Source organism: Mastigoproctus giganteus, chromosome 4, assembly GCF_048544385.1.
Source record: "Mastigoproctus giganteus isolate SK-2022 chromosome 4, ASM4854438v1, whole genome shotgun sequence".
In the NCBI taxonomy this organism is placed as follows: Eukaryota; Metazoa; Arthropoda; class Arachnida; order Uropygi; family Thelyphonidae; genus Mastigoproctus; species Mastigoproctus giganteus.
In genome coordinates this window covers 99305812-99325090 of record NC_143578.1, presented here as the reverse complement: position 1 = coordinate 99325090, position 19279 = coordinate 99305812, and the positions used below count along the sequence as shown (strand labels likewise).

General features: G+C 35.3%; 1 protein-coding gene across 1 annotated transcript in view; it reads right to left on the bottom strand.

Moving 5' to 3' along the window:
* LOC150086946 (ubiquitin-like modifier-activating enzyme 1) overlaps window positions 1–19279 on the bottom strand; it is a 354098-nt gene that overhangs the window by 85703 nt on the left and 249116 nt on the right. Inside the window, 3 exon segments of the mRNA XM_090372833.1 lie at window positions 7823–7936; window positions 12124–12206; window positions 17559–17724. Coding sequence (XP_090228959.1) covers window positions 7823–7936; window positions 12124–12206; window positions 17559–17724 — 363 coding nt within the window.

Here is a 19279-nt window from a genome sequence, read left to right as displayed (position 1 = left end):
ATGCAGCCACTTATGTTTGTGGTCATCTTATTCTTTTCTTTCTCCTAACATTATTTTAGAGAGAGAGAGAGAGAGAGAGAGAGAGAGAGAGAGCCTTCCTTTACCATCATTTTAAGAAACTTCTGAATATCATGAAATATAAAAAGCTTACTGACAACCATATGATATTAACAACATAATGAATGGTTCATATCTTTTTACATTCAGGCTAGTACATAATGTATAGTCAAATATCCCCTAGCTTCTTTGGTTTCTCACAGTGTAGAAAAGCTTGTGCCCACCGATTGGTTAACTGTGGGGGTATTATATGTTGTTAGTTGTTTTTTCGTCTTTATTTTCATTTCTAACTTAAACACATGAGACATATGTCCAGGGACCAACTATTGGTACAAGTTACTCAACCCCAGGCTGCCCGAGCACTACTATAATCCCCTTCCTCCATTTACTTTTGCTGTTCTTAGACATTACACTTTATATCTCGTGTGCGATTAAGTTGACCGGAAGCAAAATTCGAGATACTATTTTTCTGCTATCACTTACTTTTCTTCTACAACAAAGTTCAGGCTTTTTAATGTTACTTTGAAAGTTATTGATTTCTCCCCTTTGCCTCATTTGTTTAATTGCCGATTTCCCCATCAAACGGGTAAAGTTTATTTTAACCTATTTACGCCTTCTCTCCCCCCGCCAAAATACTCAGGATTACTTTAAAGGTTATAAATTTGCTGGGAACTTATTGGCCAACTTCTTTGGTCTCTGACACAGCCTTGATGCATTCGCTTCCTTCAGCCCATTTCACTATCACCTGCCAGGCTCGACATTAAATTTTCATATTCTGACTTTATCCTTTCATCTTCATATTACATTTTCTTTGTTAAAATTCACATAGGGCCGGTTGCTATTCATTCAATTTTTCTTTAATTGGTATTAATTTTATATTAATTTTGCATTTTACTTTTATTGGTTTTTTATTCCTTTTCTTTTTGGTCTCTGTTAGGTTGGCTATGATATATACATCAGCTCACTTTTTCTGTCTGTTTCCTGTATGTCATAACAAAAACAGAAGCCTTGCTATTTCCTTTGGTTTTGGCTGCCGGCTCTTGATATAGTTAAAAATCTTAGGATCTATAGCATTAAGTACCATTTGTATATTTTTCTTTAATTTTTTTTCCATTGTAACTACACCTGACAGCTCAGCACCCCTAGTTATACACTTCTCAAATACATTTATCTGTATTTCATTATAGTTGCTGGGTATTTCTGCAATTACTAGCAGTGTTTCAGATCCATAATCTAGCACAATATATTATTATTTTTTATTCCTTTTTTAGCCGTTGTGATTTATTACTACAGCTTATTAATCATATAATATATATATATATATATATAAAATCAAAATATACATAAAAAGAGAAAGCAGAAATTGACCAAAGAAAGAAAAACATAACGAAGGCAGAAGTGGAAATGTAAGACGCGTGGTAGAAATGTGTTGGGGAAAAAAAAAAAAAATTTGACATTTCCACCATGCATCTTCCATTTCCACTTCTGTATTAGTTATTATTTACTTCTCTCATTTTCCTCTTTCTTTTTTTTTTTTTTTTTTTGTATATTGATTCTATATTTTATGCAACATGTTGGATATTTCCTATGCAGCCACTTACGTTAATCATCATTTATTATTTTTACAGTTTAATTTTTACTGGGTGTATTGAGTGCTAGTTGCTTTGCAATGCTCATACCACCCTCTATAATATCTATAATCTGTTTTTATTTTCTGCTATCAACTTCATTCTTTCTTTTTTGGCAATAGTCTCGTCTAGTGGAGAGTACTTAAGCTCCTTTGTTATTACATCAGGGTCTCTGATGTGATTTTATTGCTTCAGCAGGCTGGCATTTTAGTTGGTGTCTGCCTGTCTGTTGTGATAATTTGCATTACAGTTCACAGCTGATGTATCCAGGAGCCCTCTGACAAGATTGGATGCAACGGTCATCTGTTTATTGTTCCTTGTTTGTTTGTCATATCTATTTTCTTTTGTATTTGGTTTATCATGTAATATTAGGGATATTTCACTTTTTGGGCTTCTGTTTTGTTACCTTGGTGGTTATACACATATAAAAATATACATAAAGAGAGCAGAAATTGACCGAAGAAATAAATAAATAAAACAAAGACACATCTAAATTTATTATTTATTTGGCTACATTTGCCCTACATTTAATATTTTTCTAATAAATGTTTTTCAACATATTCTTATTACGCATCTTCCATTTCCACTTTTATTTATTTGCTCATTTCAGTTCTCTCTTTTATGTATATTATTCTAATTTTACACGACATGTTGCATTCATGGTAATTTTTATTCTTTTTCTGGTTCTTCCTCCCAACTTATTATTTTTACAGTTTTATATATCACATATTGCATATATATATATATATATATATATATATATATATATATATATATATAAAAATTATATACACACCAAACAATAATAAACAAAATTAATAAATAAGCAACTCAGAGAAATATATAATAGTTTTGTTATTACACCGGTTGACAAAGTGGCATGCAATTACACTATTTGTAAAGCATATTAAAGAAATTATCAAGAATGAACTACAATCTAGCAACACATACAAATATACAGCATCCTCCCCTAATGTAATAAGCAAAAAACTAATAGCTTTGTATAAAAAAATTAAAATTAAACTACACTAACCTAAAATTTCCACTTATATACGATATATCTAAATTTCATAAATCATATATTGCATTCAGATTCATAACCTCATGTAGAGACAGTTATGCTACAGCTCCAGGCAACACCTTATAAAAATCACTGAAAACAATGCACCTATTATAAATGCTATAAATAATAACAATATAACACAAATACAAACATTTGACTTTTAAGAGCATATTCATCAGTATCAATCTTAACAATTTAAAATAAGTTTTCAACAAACTATACATGGAACATAAAAAGCATAAACCTTGAATCAACTCACTGGGATACACTAATTAACTTATCTATATGATGGAACCTCATTATACCTATAAGTGAAAGGCACCCCTACGGGAAGTCCAGCATCCTGAATAATTGCAAACCTTTACTTATATTCACCAGAAAATACATTTTCAGATAACCTATTAATGTTCAGATACGTGGATGACTTATATGCATTTAACTCTCCACATTTCATTAAGGATTAAAGTAGACTATATCCAGAAGAGCTTGCACTGGAAAAAACTAACACCTCAGATACCATGGAAAATTACTTGGATCTCAAAATAGAAATATTCCACAATACTACAGATATAAATGTATATAACAAGAGATGTATTTAATTTCAACGTGGTCTGCCTTACAAACTGGGAATCCGATATCTCTAAATCAGTACATGCATATATGGTTCTATCCCAATGCCTCAGAATTGCTTACATTTGCAATAAAAGTTAACTTGTGCAGCTAACATTAAAGCACTGTACAATTAACTGGTCTACACTAATTTCCCTATCATTTACCTGAAATACCCCTTTAAGAAGTATATAAATATAATAAATTTAAAACAACTGCTTCCAGAACCCATTGCACCAATTAAAAAAAAAAAAAAAATACGGTTTCAGATTCATAGGTCCTAGAGCTTTGTATATTATGTATATAGAATACATTTTGCTTTCTTGGTGCATTATGGCCTTAAAAACCTGTACCCATTGACCAGCAACTTAGTGTATTACTTATTGCCTATTTATGTATTTTAATTTATTTTTATCATAACACTGCATATATACCTAATACCACTAAGTTCACACAAAAGGAACATGCAATTCATCTCAGGGTCCTACCATAAAAACAGGCTTGCAATCCTGAGCTTATCTGAGAATCACCTTATATCTTGCATCAGACTAAGCTATCCTATACTCTTCGTTCTTATTTCTCCGAAATTATTAGAGCAATCCAAGGATGTAGGAAAAATCACTTCTAAACGTATTACTATAGTTTTGCCTTTGTGTAGTTCAGGCACCATTACTCCTACTCCACTAGCCATTTATCTGACCTCACTATCGCAGTGTTTCTTTTTGCATTAACGCAATAACTATAGGCATTTCTACACACACATTTTACTGCATCCAACACACAGGGTTCACCACGTGGCAATTCTTATTAGAGGGCCATACATTACACACAATACCATTTCCTTTGACAAACTTTGTCCTGCTTCATACTTCTTAATTAACCATCTTCATTTCTAAATCAGTTCTGTTTTGTTTCGCTTTGTTTCCCAGCACTGCCACTTTCCCATTGGCTGCTTTCCTTTCATCATTGTAATAAGTAAATAGGAATGAAGAGAAGATTCCGAAAATTTATTTATGTTTTTTTATATGATTGAAGATTTCAGTGAAGGAGGAACACATTTCACCACAATAATGTAAAAACCCACAGAATTCCAGTTACCGGGACTATTGCAAATGCAATAAGATAGTTTACTACCCGTTTATAATAGATTGTGCTAACAGAAAAGCCCAATAAATCAGAAAGTGCAAATTATTATTTTTTTGTTTTATGGTAGTGACTTCCAGAAATGTGTTTTAGAAAAATATCACAAAGGCATTCAAAATTGATTCTTATAATGGAACATATAATAATGAAAGTGTAGCACAATTTCCATTATAAAAATGACTTTTTAGAGAGATAAATAGCTTAGTTATATAGTGAATATTTCAACTTCCAAGGTCTTGGAATGAATTACCAAAAAAAAAAAAAAAAAAAGGGGGGGGGGGGGGGTTATTGGGTTCAACATTACAATAATATTTTCATGATACCTCCATTTATTCCTATGGGATACAAAATATATTTCCACGATTTTAAGTTTGCACCAGCCAGCAAAAACTTGTGTAAAGTCGAATTTGCATAAGCCTAGTATTACATAAGTCGAGGAGTTACTGTATTTAACCTCTAAATTTTATTAATATGTTATATTACACCAAATTATATTATTGGTTATTGAACCTCAAAATTGATTTCACCTTAATGCATATTGATCAGAGAAACAGAGAACCCTTATCACTGTTTTCCTTTCAATTTGAGTGGTTGACCCAAGATGAAGTTACCTAGATTGTGGGTATGCCATGATAAGTTTTGCATTTTATCCTTTTGTATAATCTTCCCCATAATATTATAAAAATATGATATACAGGGTGTTTCAGTTAAACGTTTCAGAACTTCTAAGAGGTGTAGGGTACATCCTGACAACTCGAAATCACATAGCAATGTGGGGTCGGAAATGCTTTCCTGAAGCGGTGTTGTACACAGAAGCACCATAAAGAAAAGAGACCGTAAGTGAGAAATCGTTTTAATAATACATGAAAAGAAGCAAAAGGTACATGGATTAAAGTAAGTGTTCGAAGTTTCTTCCACGGGCTACAATGCACGCCTCACATCTCCGACGCATGGACATCCGAACATTCTGGAATACTCCAAGCGAATTTCGAATTTCTTCGGCAGCTACTGCGATTCTTGCAACCAGCTCCTCAGCATTGTCAACAGGGGTGTCATAAACTAGCGATTTCATATGAACCCAGAAATAAAAATCAAGACATAATAGGTCGGGTGACCGAGCAGGCCAACGCACGGGACCACCACGTCCGATCCACTGTTGACCAAATGTGACATCCAGGTAGTTACGAACATCTCCGCTATAATGGGCAGGGGCTCCATCGTGTTGGAACCACATTGTGTGTTCCGTCGATGCAGAAATCTGTTCATCTCTCAAAAGTTGTGGCAATACTTGCTGCAGAAAGATCAAGTAGATAGGTCCGGTTAGACAACACGGTAACAGGTAAGGTCCGATGAGGTGATCTCCCATAATACCGGCCCATACATTGACCGAAAATGGAATCTGTGCTGCACGACGTCGTATTGCATGCGGGTTCTCGACCGCCGAGATATGGTCGTTATGCGTGTTGAAAATTCCTTCCCTTGTGAAGGATGCCTCATCGGAAAACAACACTTCAGCAGGAAAAAGGGGATTTGTAGCACATTTTCCAAGGTACCACTGTGCGAAAGTAATACGAGGTGCATAATCCTCCGGTTGCTGTGTCTGGACACGCTGCCTGGAGTATTCCAGAATGTTCGGATGTCCATGCGTCGGAGATGTGAGGCGTGCATTGTAGCCCGTGGAAGAAACTTCGAACACTTACTTTAATCCATGTACTTTTTGCTTCTTTTCATGTATTATTAAAACGATTTCTCACTTACGGTCTCTTTTCTTTATGGTGCTTCTGTGTACAACACCGCTTCAGGAAAGCATTTCCGACCCCACATTGCTATATGATTTCGAGTTGTCAGGATGTACCCTACACCTCTTAGAAGTTCTGAAACGTTTAACTGAAACACCCTGTATATAAGGGAGAGAGCAAAACAATGACTTTTATGCACAACTTCAAAAAATACACTGTTATATGGATAACCTGTGATCTGTATGAAAAAAATAAAATAATAAAATAAATAAAATATAATAACTATCTGATTTCAGAAATTTGGCATGGCTTGATAAATCTTTCTGAAATTACCCAAATACAGAATTTCACGAATCTCCATCCACTGGAAACTGAGTTATTACATGAGGATGGGGGGAGATTAAATAAACAAACAAACAAATAATAATAAAAACAAAAAAAAAAAAAAAACCTGCTGGATTTCGATTGGTCTGATTTTAATGAAAACTGGAATTACTCAACAAATACTTTTAAAAGATCCAAATTTAAAATTCCACCGAAATTCATACACTGGGAATAGAGTTGTTATAGGTGCAAGAATGGATGGCCAAGTGATGAATCTACAAACTGACTGAACAAAAATACATGAGCAAGTCAACAAACGAAATTATTTTAACATATTACAGAAAGTGTGGTTTATTAAAATTTTATATGCCACTTTCAAAACCATGCTGTCCAAACAAATTTCTATTTTCATATGATTATTTAAATGAAATAGTGGAAATTACTACTTTTATTTATTAAGAGTGCAGCAGAATTTCTGAATAAAAATATTCATTTGAAATTTTAAGCAATATTAGAATGAAATTTCAATACCATGGAATAATTCACACCTTAGAATATGTAATAAGATTTTACTGTATTTAATATACTTGTAGCAGATACTGTATAGCACTAGAAATAAATTTTGTAAACTGTGGACTTAGTTTGGCCAAGAGATTTTCTATTGTGAGTTGGGAAACTCACTGTAGGACAGCTGAATCTGTCCTAAGTAAATTACCACCTGGACAAGAGAATGCAGAGTGGAGAATAAAGTTTAAGTTTTTCACCTAATAATTTTCAGAACAAGTTTTGCAGCAAATCTAAATGAATTAACCTCTCTCTCAACACACAGTCCAAGTATTGGTTATTGGAGCTTATCAATATGGGGCACTGTTAACTGACATGACTTTGCTGTTGTTGTTTGTTTGGTTTTTAGGAGCATTAGCAACTAAGGCCATATTGCTCTGGGATATGCGGTGGTCATTCCCTGACCTTTCTGCATCCTCTGTATTTGGTGGTGACGGGCTTGAACCCTGCTCTAATCAAGAAGCGTGTGATACGCACTGCTGCTCCTTCCCACCTGGCTACGGAGGCGCCATTACGACTTTGCACTGCCATGAGTTTTCCATAAAAAAACAAAGTGATAGTTGGTATCTTTACAACAGTAAAGACAATTAATATTACTTACTCAAGTAATTATTTCCTCTAAAGCCTTGTAATTTTAAACATTAATAACAATTACGACCAAAGGAATGCTTCATCAAAATTAACCAAAAGATTACCTGCAATGTGTGTTCAATTGCATTGGGAAAATTCTTCAAGGTACATATTGGTATTGATTTCTCTGGAGGATCTTGAGAAGATGAATACGATTCTGTTAAGTGGGGAATGACAACCTGAAAGTAGAAATAAAAAAACTTGTATGAAGACAATAGATATATACATCCAAATACACACATAAGCAAATATGGAGTATTACCACACTAATCCCTAAACCAGTTAAGTTAACCAATAGACTAATTAACTTACCCAAATGCTAAAGAGTTTAAAAATTAAATTAAAACTTTAAATGCAATGATGAATAATAAAAATATTAAGGTGACAAGATCTAATAACATAGGTCAGGCCATACATCAGTTTATGGAGAACAGATGCAATTTACTGACAAGTAAGTTCTCAGTATATCACTTAAAACACTGAACAATTCATTTAAATGTCAGATAACACAATTTCATATCATGTAACCTAATAGTTATTTGGGCATGAAGCTGATGTCACAATTTAAGCCTCTAATGGTCTGGCAAAGTCAATTAAACCATACAAATTTTAACATTGTACTCTTAATCGAAACTGTAAAAACTCCCACTATCATTAAAGCATTTGGTCCAATGAGTCTTGTTTCCAGTTATTTTGAGTGGACGGAAGAGTGCATATCTGGCAGAAACAGCAGGAAGCTATGCATCTGTCATGTCAGGCAGGTGTACATTCGGTAATGGTAGGTGTGTTCAGCTGGCACACCTTGGGACCTCTGGTACGTCTAGACTCTGAATGGTCCAGGTTACGTGTCCATCTTTGTAGACCATTTGCATCCCTCATAGTCATCGTGCACCCACAGGGTAATGGACTTTCACAGCAGGACAATGCGCCTCTCCACAGAGGAGTTGTGGTGACTAGAACATGGTTTGAAGAGCATTCCACAGAATTTACCACCATGGAATGTCCTCCCCGTTCACCAGACATGAACACTGTGGAGCATTTTTGGGATGCTGTGGAAAAGTCCATTTGAGCTTTGGATTCTGCACCCAGGATGGCAACGGAATTATGGACAGCAGTGCAGCAAGCATGGATGGAAATACATGTGGAATGCTTTCATGAACTAGCGGACTCAATGGCTCACGTGTTACTGCCCTTATCCAGGTGAAAGGTGGGCCTACCCATTACTAGGTAGATATCCCATGATTTCCATCCACACTGCGTACATTGCTTGTAATTGACCAAAAGCAGCTATTATCCAAACTTCACTGCATAATAATCAGAAAATGTCCAATTTCTATAATTTTATAATACAGAGTCAGTCACTTTGCTGCGCAATCAACCTAGAAAACTTTAAGATGCATCACATTCTACTATTAATTAGAAAGCACTGAGACACTGCAGAGGAATTTATTTTCAAATATACTGTCCAAACCACATTATAGCAGAAATATGAATAACATGAGGAACAGATCTGCCAAAGCATCACTGCTTTGATAATTTATATTAACAAAGGCGCAATTGACTTTTTAAAAATTTATTTATGTATTTTTAAAATTAAAGGCTTGGGGGATAACAATACAGGAAAAATAAAGGTACTAGATAATTTTTAAATATATATACTTCAGTCATAACGGAAAATGGATAAATAAGCTTTGAGCAAAAATCAAAATAAATACACCTACCAAAAGCTTTCGGACTTGCATAGTCCTTCAGTTGAGGAAGGAGCGTTATTATAAATCAAAGAATACCGGGTACTAAGGCGAGGTGAAACACATGCAGGTAATCAGTTGTTGGAAATAGACTTGTGGTTGTAAATCTAGTGTGAGTATGAAGCATGTGCTTCATACTCACACTTATCATTCTGGAGGATAACCGTTCCACAATGAGATGGATGTGTCCTCCTTTATTTCAGTTGAAGGCACCTTGACAACAGGAAATGTGTAGCAATTCCAACCAGATGCGATGAAGTAGTGTCGGGATTAGCCGATAATTTCAACGTCGTGGATCGAGGTTATGCTGGAAAGACCAGAAGTGCTCCGCAATCGAGTGTTCTGAATCTGTCGAACAGATTGCTCTCTCATGTTTGGAGATTTGATCTTGGAGCCTCCTGTCAGATTCCCCAACATAGCTGCCAGTGCAGCCGTGGCAGGATATGTGGTACACCGAACAGCAACGCTAAAGGGGAATTGCCGTTTTTACCCTCGGGGGGAGGGAGGGGGGGGTGCAACTTCCTGCCTGGTAGCTGCAAGCACTTTATCCTGTGAGCATGTAAGATTTTAGAGACCTGTTGTGACACGCCCGATTAGTGGCAAATCCACAAATGCGCAACTCTCCAGCTCTTCCAAAGCAATTCTTGCTGTAACCAAGCTGACGGGTGCACCCATAGCCGTACCATGAATTTGATGGTAAACAGATTCACTGAACATGAACTTCACTATCTGTCAACGACATTTGTGCCGCCCTCAAATTGTGCCTGACCGGTGGCGTTGTCATGTTCAGCGACATCAACTCTGCAGCACTTTATTCAATTCACCACTGAACTGGAGTCGGGCAATACTCTTGTTCAGTGTGAGGGTAGCATTTAAAAACTTGTCCACTGCAAACCGATATGTGCTGACCAATTTGACAACTACCAGTCAGCACCCTCTCATAGCCAGCTTCTCACGAGCCCTACTAGCCCACACCTGGACTCATTCCAGTTCATTGGATGAAAAACAATGACATTAAAATAAAAGCAGATCTGGCTACTCTATCAGTGCCCTAGATAAGTGTGACCTGCAAGCCTGCGACTATGCAGCACACCCTAGAGTCCCCTGTAGTGATGACATCACCTCCACCGCCTTTACCCCCTTCTACCCGGGTGTGTCACAACAGCTCTCTAAAATCTTACAGGACCCATGGGATAAAGTGCTTGCAGCTACCAGGCAGGAAGTTACGGTTCTTCCTCTCAAGGGTAAAAACTTCGACCCCCCCTCCCTTTGGCATACCATATACTCTGCCGTGACTGCCCTGGCCGCTATGTTGGAGAATCTGACAGGAGGCTCCAAGATTGAATCTCCGAACATGAGAGCAATCTGTTCCACAGATTAGGAGCACTCAGCAATCACAGAGCACTTCTGGCATTTCCAGCACAACCTCGATCCATACTGCGATGTTGAAATTATCGGCCAATCCCGACACTACCATCATTGCATCTGGTTGGACTCACAACACATCCATCCCATCACGGAAGCGGTTATCCTCCAGAATGATAAGCAGTGGCACACGATTCATACTCAAACACTACATTTACAACCACAAGCCTCTATTTCCAACAGGTCACAACAGGTCTCTAAAATCTTACAGGCCCACAGGATAAAGTGCTTGCAGCTACCAGGCAGGAAGTTGCACCCCCCCCCCCCCCTTTGAGGGTGGTCATGAGAGGTGTCACGCGTTTCACCTCTCATGATCAAGCACATGGTATTCTTTGTTTTATAATAACACTCATTCCCCAACTGAAGGACTATGCAAATCCAAAAGCTGTTGGTAGATGTATTTATTTGCTTAAGTTGTATTTAACTAATATTAAAAGATTTTTGCTCAAACCTTGTTTTTATCAATTTCTCCGTTACAACTGAAGTATATATTTAAAAGTGAATCACAGAGACAAATGCCCTTTCCAATTCAGACAGATAATTTAAAAGCAAAGTATGCAGCAAAAATATTCTTCTGTAATAATATGGTGATTACTCTAATCATCAATCCGGCAGCATTGCTTCAGAGCAGGGTTTCCCAAACTTCATGAAGTCGGAGGCTTTTTTAAGTATCTTTTTTTGGAGCTCAAAATACACACATGTAAAACAGTGAAAAAAATTTTTTTTTTTTTTTTTTTTTTTAAATAAATCTACTCTTTATTTGATCTTATAACAATAAGCCATTTATCACATGTGCACTTTATATAGCTTTTAAATAAATAACTAATAACTTCATAAATAGCTAGTGTGAAGGATGTTGTTTAATTGTCATGAGTAAAAGAAAACAATTTTAACCTCAAATCTGGTTTAACATTCAATCTAATTTTGTAATATGGCTGTGTTCATGAATGGTGAAGATTAACAGGATTGCAAGAACTTTTAAGATTGTGAGCATATCTAAAGTATTCAACAACATTAATATAGAACCTAGAATTGTCAACTGCCTAGCACTTCACAACCAATATAAATTCCTCTGGCCACCTGGAACCAAGCATAAAGATAAATATGTATAAACCTTTTCCATTACCACAGAGAATTTATTTTTCTATTTGTATAATTTCACAAAGGTACATAAAGTTACATGGAATCCTTACCTGTACATTTCCTTTAGTTCCAAGAGTGCCTGACTCTAAAAGAGGTTTACGGTAGTAAACACACCTCCTGTCCATGTATATTCCTATTATGGTGGAAGGGAGGAAAAAAGAAAGTGATTGAGAGAGAGTAGAAACAGTTATTTGTATTCACTGTCAAAATAATTAAACCCCCTCTGGCCTAGTGGTCATGCCGGAGTATAAAAAAAGAACTGACCACAATTGTTTTAGAATTTTACATAAAAAAAAAAAAAAAAAAAACAGTTTAAATGAATACATTTGAATTTATCAGCGTTAAAAGCTAAGATTAAAAGCTAAGTTAGCCACTGCATAATAATGACGTGTGTTACTTTGGTAATGATTATATTCAACTGACTGTCATGCTGTCTTATTGCTGCTATGATTAGACATTAATCATAGCAACAATAGGACATTTTAGACAGTGTCTAAAATGCCATTTTTACAGCACAAAGCTAAGAAGGAAAAATTAAGTCTGTGCATGGCTTGATTAGAAAAAAAATTTTGAAACATTTGCAAATTTTGTTAAACTGAGATTAATTCTAATAGAAAAAAACTATTTTGCTAAAACTGGAATATAAATAAAAACAACATATGACAAATTATGGGAAGTTTAAATTATTTATAGCTAAGTGAGAACAGAAATACTGAACTGTTTGAAAAATACTAAGGTGACATGTGCATAAAGGAATTTGAATGGATAGGATACAGAACGTGCTTAATAATTGTTAAGTCCTAATAATTTTTTTTTGTTAAAAAATTCAAAAAATAAAAAAATAAAATAAATCAATAAATAAATATAACTGCTAAGTGGAGAGGGGGGTAAAAATATCATGTGCTTCAAAGCAATACTCCTTCACATCCAAGTTGTAGATTTCAGAGTAAGTCCGTCAAAGCAATAAATTATACACACCTTGGTCAATGTTTCTGATAAGTCTTTTTACATAATCCTATATACATCTGAAACTGGAAGAAAGCTTTTATATTATTCTACTGTACATGAAGGGGGGGATTAGCAGACAGTTCAGTTATTCACTGTGTAGGTTGTCGGTTAACTTCACAATAGGATACAACTACAGTATTTGTGCTAGAAAGAAGGTGAACACGTGTAGGTGGCCCATTATTTAAGACAAGGCTATCACTGTATAAAAAATGTGGCATCAGCTTTTTCCATTTCATTACTGCTCAGTCAGTTAAAATTTAAATTCTTCCCAGTGGCAGAAAGGTGTATGTAGTTGAGCCATGAAGATTATCTAGCACACATTGTTGAATGTATAAGGAACAGATTGTAGTGCAGATGTCATCATGGACTTGTTAGGATTTCCAGACCACCATGTGTAGTATTTTGCACTTTCTGACAAATTGTAGTGTTCTGTGTTTTTCCAGTACAATGCACCCTCAATATCAATCTGCTTCCTAACTCATCGTTTCTCATCCATTATTCTCTTATCTGCCATTTTCTGTTTTTCCCCCCTATTGTGTCATGCCACATTACATAACTTACAATTTATTCAGCTGAGGTGAAAAGTTCTCAAACCAGTTGTCTGCCAATTTTGTCTTACTTTATTTTTTCAACACTTAGTGCCACTGTCTGAAGCCATACAAGTAAGCTAAGAAGATCAGAATAGTAGCACTTTGAAAACAAGATTAAAAATTATTTCTCTTTCTGAAGCTGGGAAGTGAGCAATTAATAATTCACATGAACACACAGTAAGAAAAACTCTAGGTGAAAAGACAAAAATAAAAATGTTATAAAATAATTATCAATTTCGATTTATAAAAGAAAAAGCTAAGACAGTAAATATGAATTACAGTTTTAAAGAGCAGAAGACAGAGTATTTGGCAATCTCATGGTGGACCAATAAATTTAAAGACTGGTTAGATCACATTTGAAATATTACATTCAGGTCTCAAGACTGCATCTAAAGGAAGGCATAAGCTTCTTGAAGCTCCAACAAGAGACATATTGTCTGTTCAGAATAGCAGAAAGAATGTCCACATAAGGATTTAATTATTTACCACTAGAATAAACAGAATCTCTGACAATGTGCGTGATTGAGCAGTTGCACAGACAAGTCTCCCCCCTTCTTTACTAATAAAGACTCACTTGGTTATGAAGCAAGTACTGATATCTAATCTTCAGAGAACTACACCAGCAGGTATGCCAAAATTATCAAGAGGTTAGCTATCATCCTAAACAAGTCTTTAACACTGATGAAATGTGACTGTTCTGGAAGGTGCTCAACAGAACTTTCATCATCATGCTGTTGTTGTAGGCTTTTTTTGGTGCAAGGGCTATATGGCCAAAGTGCACATGTTCCTGTGGAGAGGCACTGCACAGATTAACAAAAAGGAGTTTAGAAGAGCACGAGCATGCATGCACATGAGCCAAAACATTATGACCACTGAACCCTGCATGGGCAGGGTTCAATGTACTGCGTGTTGTGACACATTATGCTCATCACCAGCATTCCAATTACTGGCTATTTGCACCACAGTCTCGCTTCTGTTGCCATGTACCATCCGAAAGAGTCTTCGCTCATGTCGAGCATCGATGAGCTGTGGTCATCCAACACCTTGCCAGCAGTACGTGAGTTTCCCTCCTCGGACCACTTTTGGTAGGTACTAACCATGGCTGACCGCGAGCAACCCACGAGCTGTGCCATTTAGGATATGCTCTGACCCAGTCATCTAGTCATTACAATTTGGCCTTTGTCAAAATCGCCTATGTCTGCTGCCTTTCCAATCTGAAGAGCAAGAGTAACACTGATAAAGAGAGCTCAGTATGAGGTGTTTTTTATACTGTGTCCCGATCCATGCAGTAGTTCACCTGCAGTTTCTTCGATTTGCATAACGACACCCTTGGTCATAATGTTTTGGCTCATCGGTGTATATCTATATTAATCGGTTTTAGATAGTGGAAAAACTCAGATAAAGTGGAGTTGGCCTTAATAATGTCTAAGTTGAAGAGACCAAGTCAGGGAGAGATCGGAATAATATGGATCTGGCAGACTGTTAATGAGTGCTCTGTAATCAGTGGTGAATCACACTGCAAGCATAGTGGGGGATTATTTCCTTGTGATAAATAGAGATGAGTAAGGTGGGTATAACCAATGTGTGCTCTGGAAGCACAATTGTAAGCTAGATTTCCATAGCTGTGGCTTCTGTTTTATATTTTGTTAACTTGGTAGGCCAAATTTCTGTACATTTTTCACTACATACTTGGTGTATGATTGGTTTATAGTCTGGTTAAGGTCGTTGTCAGTGGAATTTCTTACTGCTTTATCTGCATGCCCATTTCTGGTATTCCAGTGTGCCCTTGGATCCAACAAAAAGTGAGTCTGTCTACTGCAATGAAGTTCCAATTTTTGAGTTCATTTGATTTATAAAAATGGATGTGAAGAGTGAGAATTTCCATGGGGTGCTGTCACTGTTCTCAGAGTCAGATAGATTATAGTCTTCAGAGTGAAAGCATCAGCAAGAAAGCTCAAAGCAATCTTACTGGCTACGGTGATAATTGTTGGTCTGCCACAAGCAACATTGCAATGTTTTCTTGGCAATTAGCCAACATTGGTTTCCCACCAGGAGAGGCATCAATGTTCTCTCTGTATGAGCATTTAACTAACTGAATTCTGCTGCTCATTTTTAAATGAAGTTTTCTTTCAGTATTAATCCTCTTCTTTTACAGAAATCTTGAGATAGTATGCACATTTTTTTGTTTTGTTTTTTTGACAATGAAAAATTTGAACAAAGCTCAATGGTTCTTGAGCTTGAGCAAAATGTGTTCTAAGCCTATATCCAATAACAAAACAAAATTAATTTTTTTTTTCATTATTTCTATATGATACTGTAAATAATATTTCAATACATTCTCTTAAATATTACATCTTTACTGTTCTGTTCCCGTTCCTCTGAAATCAAAAACATCATTCTGAATTGCCCAAGACTGTGTGAAAAAATGTGTAGTGGTTAGAAAATAAGCAATCTAAAAAAAAAAAAAAAAATAAATAATATATATATATATATATATATATTATTTATTATTTATTTTTTTTTTTAGATTATATATATGAGCATTCTGCCAGGTGTGAACAATGCAGGCTGATGGTGCGGATGTAATGGATGCCACAGGTTATGAGGTAGAAGTAATAAGTCTATTGAAGAGTGCGAAGATGGAGGCTTAAATTACACAAAATGCCAAAACTGAAGGAGATATTGAAGGTGCGAGAATCAAAGAAAGAAGGTTAATATCCTATATGATACAATGAAGTAAACAAAATTCAGCCTATAATTTTGTTTAATTCATTATATAATTTAGGATATTCACATTCTTTCTCCCACCTTCAATATCTCTAATTTCCACCATCCTTCTATTAGTTTTGGCATTTTGCGTAATTTATGCCCCCATCTTTGCACTTTTCAACAGATTTAATTCTACCTCACATATATAAACTTTTGTATCCTTTACTGCTGCTTTGCGTGCTCAGGTGCAATTGCCATATTATTTTTATTTCTCTATTATCACAACTTTTCACCCCATTTTCAGACAGAGAGAGAGAGAGAGAGAGAGAGAGAGAGAGAGAGATCTATGATCAAAAACTTTACTTCATACCTGAATGAAGAGGAATTTTTTCAACATTAATATTATTGATATAGCACATTATAGCATTTTAGGATGTTCTGCTTCGTACATCTTTAAACTGAGCAGCCAATTAAGTGCACTGCACTTATCCTTTTCATGAACTCTAATGCTCCTTCGGCGTCTCATGTTTGCACCATGCAATATAAAGCAGATAGGCACATATGGAGGTATGATGTATGTGTACAATTCAGTATAATAGACAGGACAAAAGATTTAAGTGACTATGAATGTAGTATGGTAGTCAAAGACAGTGTGAATATCATGGAAATTCACAACCCTGTTGGGCATCCTGCCAGGTGTCAACAATGCAGGCTGATGGTGGAGATGTAATGGATGCCACAGGTTATCTGGAAAGGTTCTAACCAGGCACAGTGTATCCAGCTGCAAATGGGTCCTTTCAACAGGATAATGCACCATGTCAGAATTGCACAGAACTGGTTCTAGGAACATAATGAATTCAACCAACTGCAATGCAATACTCTCCCCAAACCATCAGATTATAATCTAGTCATGTACCTGCAGGATGAGATGGAACAAGTTTCAATTCATAACCATCCAATTTGCACATGGATCAGCATCCCTGAGGCATATTTGACACTTCATTGAGTACATATTTATAATTAGATAGGTGTAACTAATGATGTGCCACCATGTATACAAACATTTTTACAAGCTGATTTCACCGAGGAGTGAAATTTTTTTTTTTTTTTTTTAATTAATATTATATGAAAAAATAAAATAAAATCACACAATTTGTACCAATTATATATACACATACTTCCATCAACATTATCAAGAGCATTGGCCACACCATCCAAGGCTTCAAAAAAGTCATCATCATATACTCTTTCTGTATCAGCTCCTACCCTATTTTGGTGTGCAGTGATATGAACATTGGGATTCATTTGCTGTACGGCTTTGGCAGCTGTTTCAGATTTCATCTTCTGTTTAGGGAAAATAAAATTATTTTTACTCTTTCAAAGAACGGAATCTTTGTTTTTAGAAATATGAAAATTTCAAGAAATAGTTTTATATATATAGATTTCAAAGAATCTAAACATTAAAATTTAAATTTATACTATAACTGGAACAAATTACAATACCATTTGGTAGCATGCTTGTACATTCAAATGTGTCCACACCCTGCTTATTATATCTATACCAGTGGTTTTCAACCTTTTTTTTTTTTTTTTTTTAATAACGGCACCCCTAAGTAATTTATTTTATTTTGCGGCACCCCTACTCAATTTTCTGCCTGTTAGATCCGATTCTCTGTATATATAATATTAAAAAATGTTATGAGTTATTACAATATAATTATAAAAATTACATTTCATAATACAAATTATATATATACAGTATATAATAATTTTATTCTTTATATATAGAGGTACTAAGTAAACATCAATTATAGATCACCACAAAATTAAAAAGATACTGTGCACCATTTTATAGTGAAATAAACATATAAATTAAAAAAAAAAATAATAAGTTTTAGTGAGTTAAATCCAAATTATGTGGCACCCCGGCTGAAAATCACTAATCTATACATTTGATTACTACATATTAATGTAACTGACAAAACTTATGTATTATCAACAATGGATGGGGGAGGAGAGGCATAATTAAGATTGCTCACTGTTGATCTATTCATGGAGAACTACAGGGAGGAAACATCCAGGGTGGGTTCCCAGAAACCAGCCAATGGATTTTGAGAAATATAAAAGGGGGGGGGGGAGGTAAAGATTTTATTGCACTACTGGGGATGGGGGGAGGGTATTCAGAAATCCTAGAAATATTTGACTGTGGCAACACTAGTTAAAATGAACGGAATTTTACAAACTACATAATGGGAGATAAATTTCAGTGGTGTATGCAATAGAAGCATATTTATCACTAAGATATGACTATCACTACAGGTAGTCCTTGTTTTGCACCGATCACTAACCACAAGGCCATTTTAATTTTTATTTTTGCAATTTTTTTTATAAATTGAAAGTTTAAAATCGTCAGAGAAAATTTATGGACATTATACTGTACTATGTATCATGCAGCCATGTCTCATGTATATGGGGGGACCATAGTTAAAAAAAAAAAAAAAGGAAAAGAGACGAATAAAAAAAAAAAAAAAAAAAAAGTGGTGCATGTACCGAACAAGCACGGTAGATTGTTTTATGTGAATCCTTCGCATTTCTTTTAGGTACAGTATTGTGATTTGTATATTGATTACGAAATAAGAGCTTTTGTGTTGTAAATATTTTATTAAACATTCGTAAATTTTTATAATTTCTGGAAGACAAGATACAATGGATTTATGATAACTAAAGTAACTTATGTGTACCTGCGATTGCAACATATCTAAATGACTCTAGAAAACAGCATTGATTGAAGTACCTTGTAGTTGAAATGACATACACCGCAGTTTGGGGTACCTAACAATGGAATGTTACAAAAATGTGAGATGAAAAAATAAATTGTTAACAAATATTTGTATTGTTG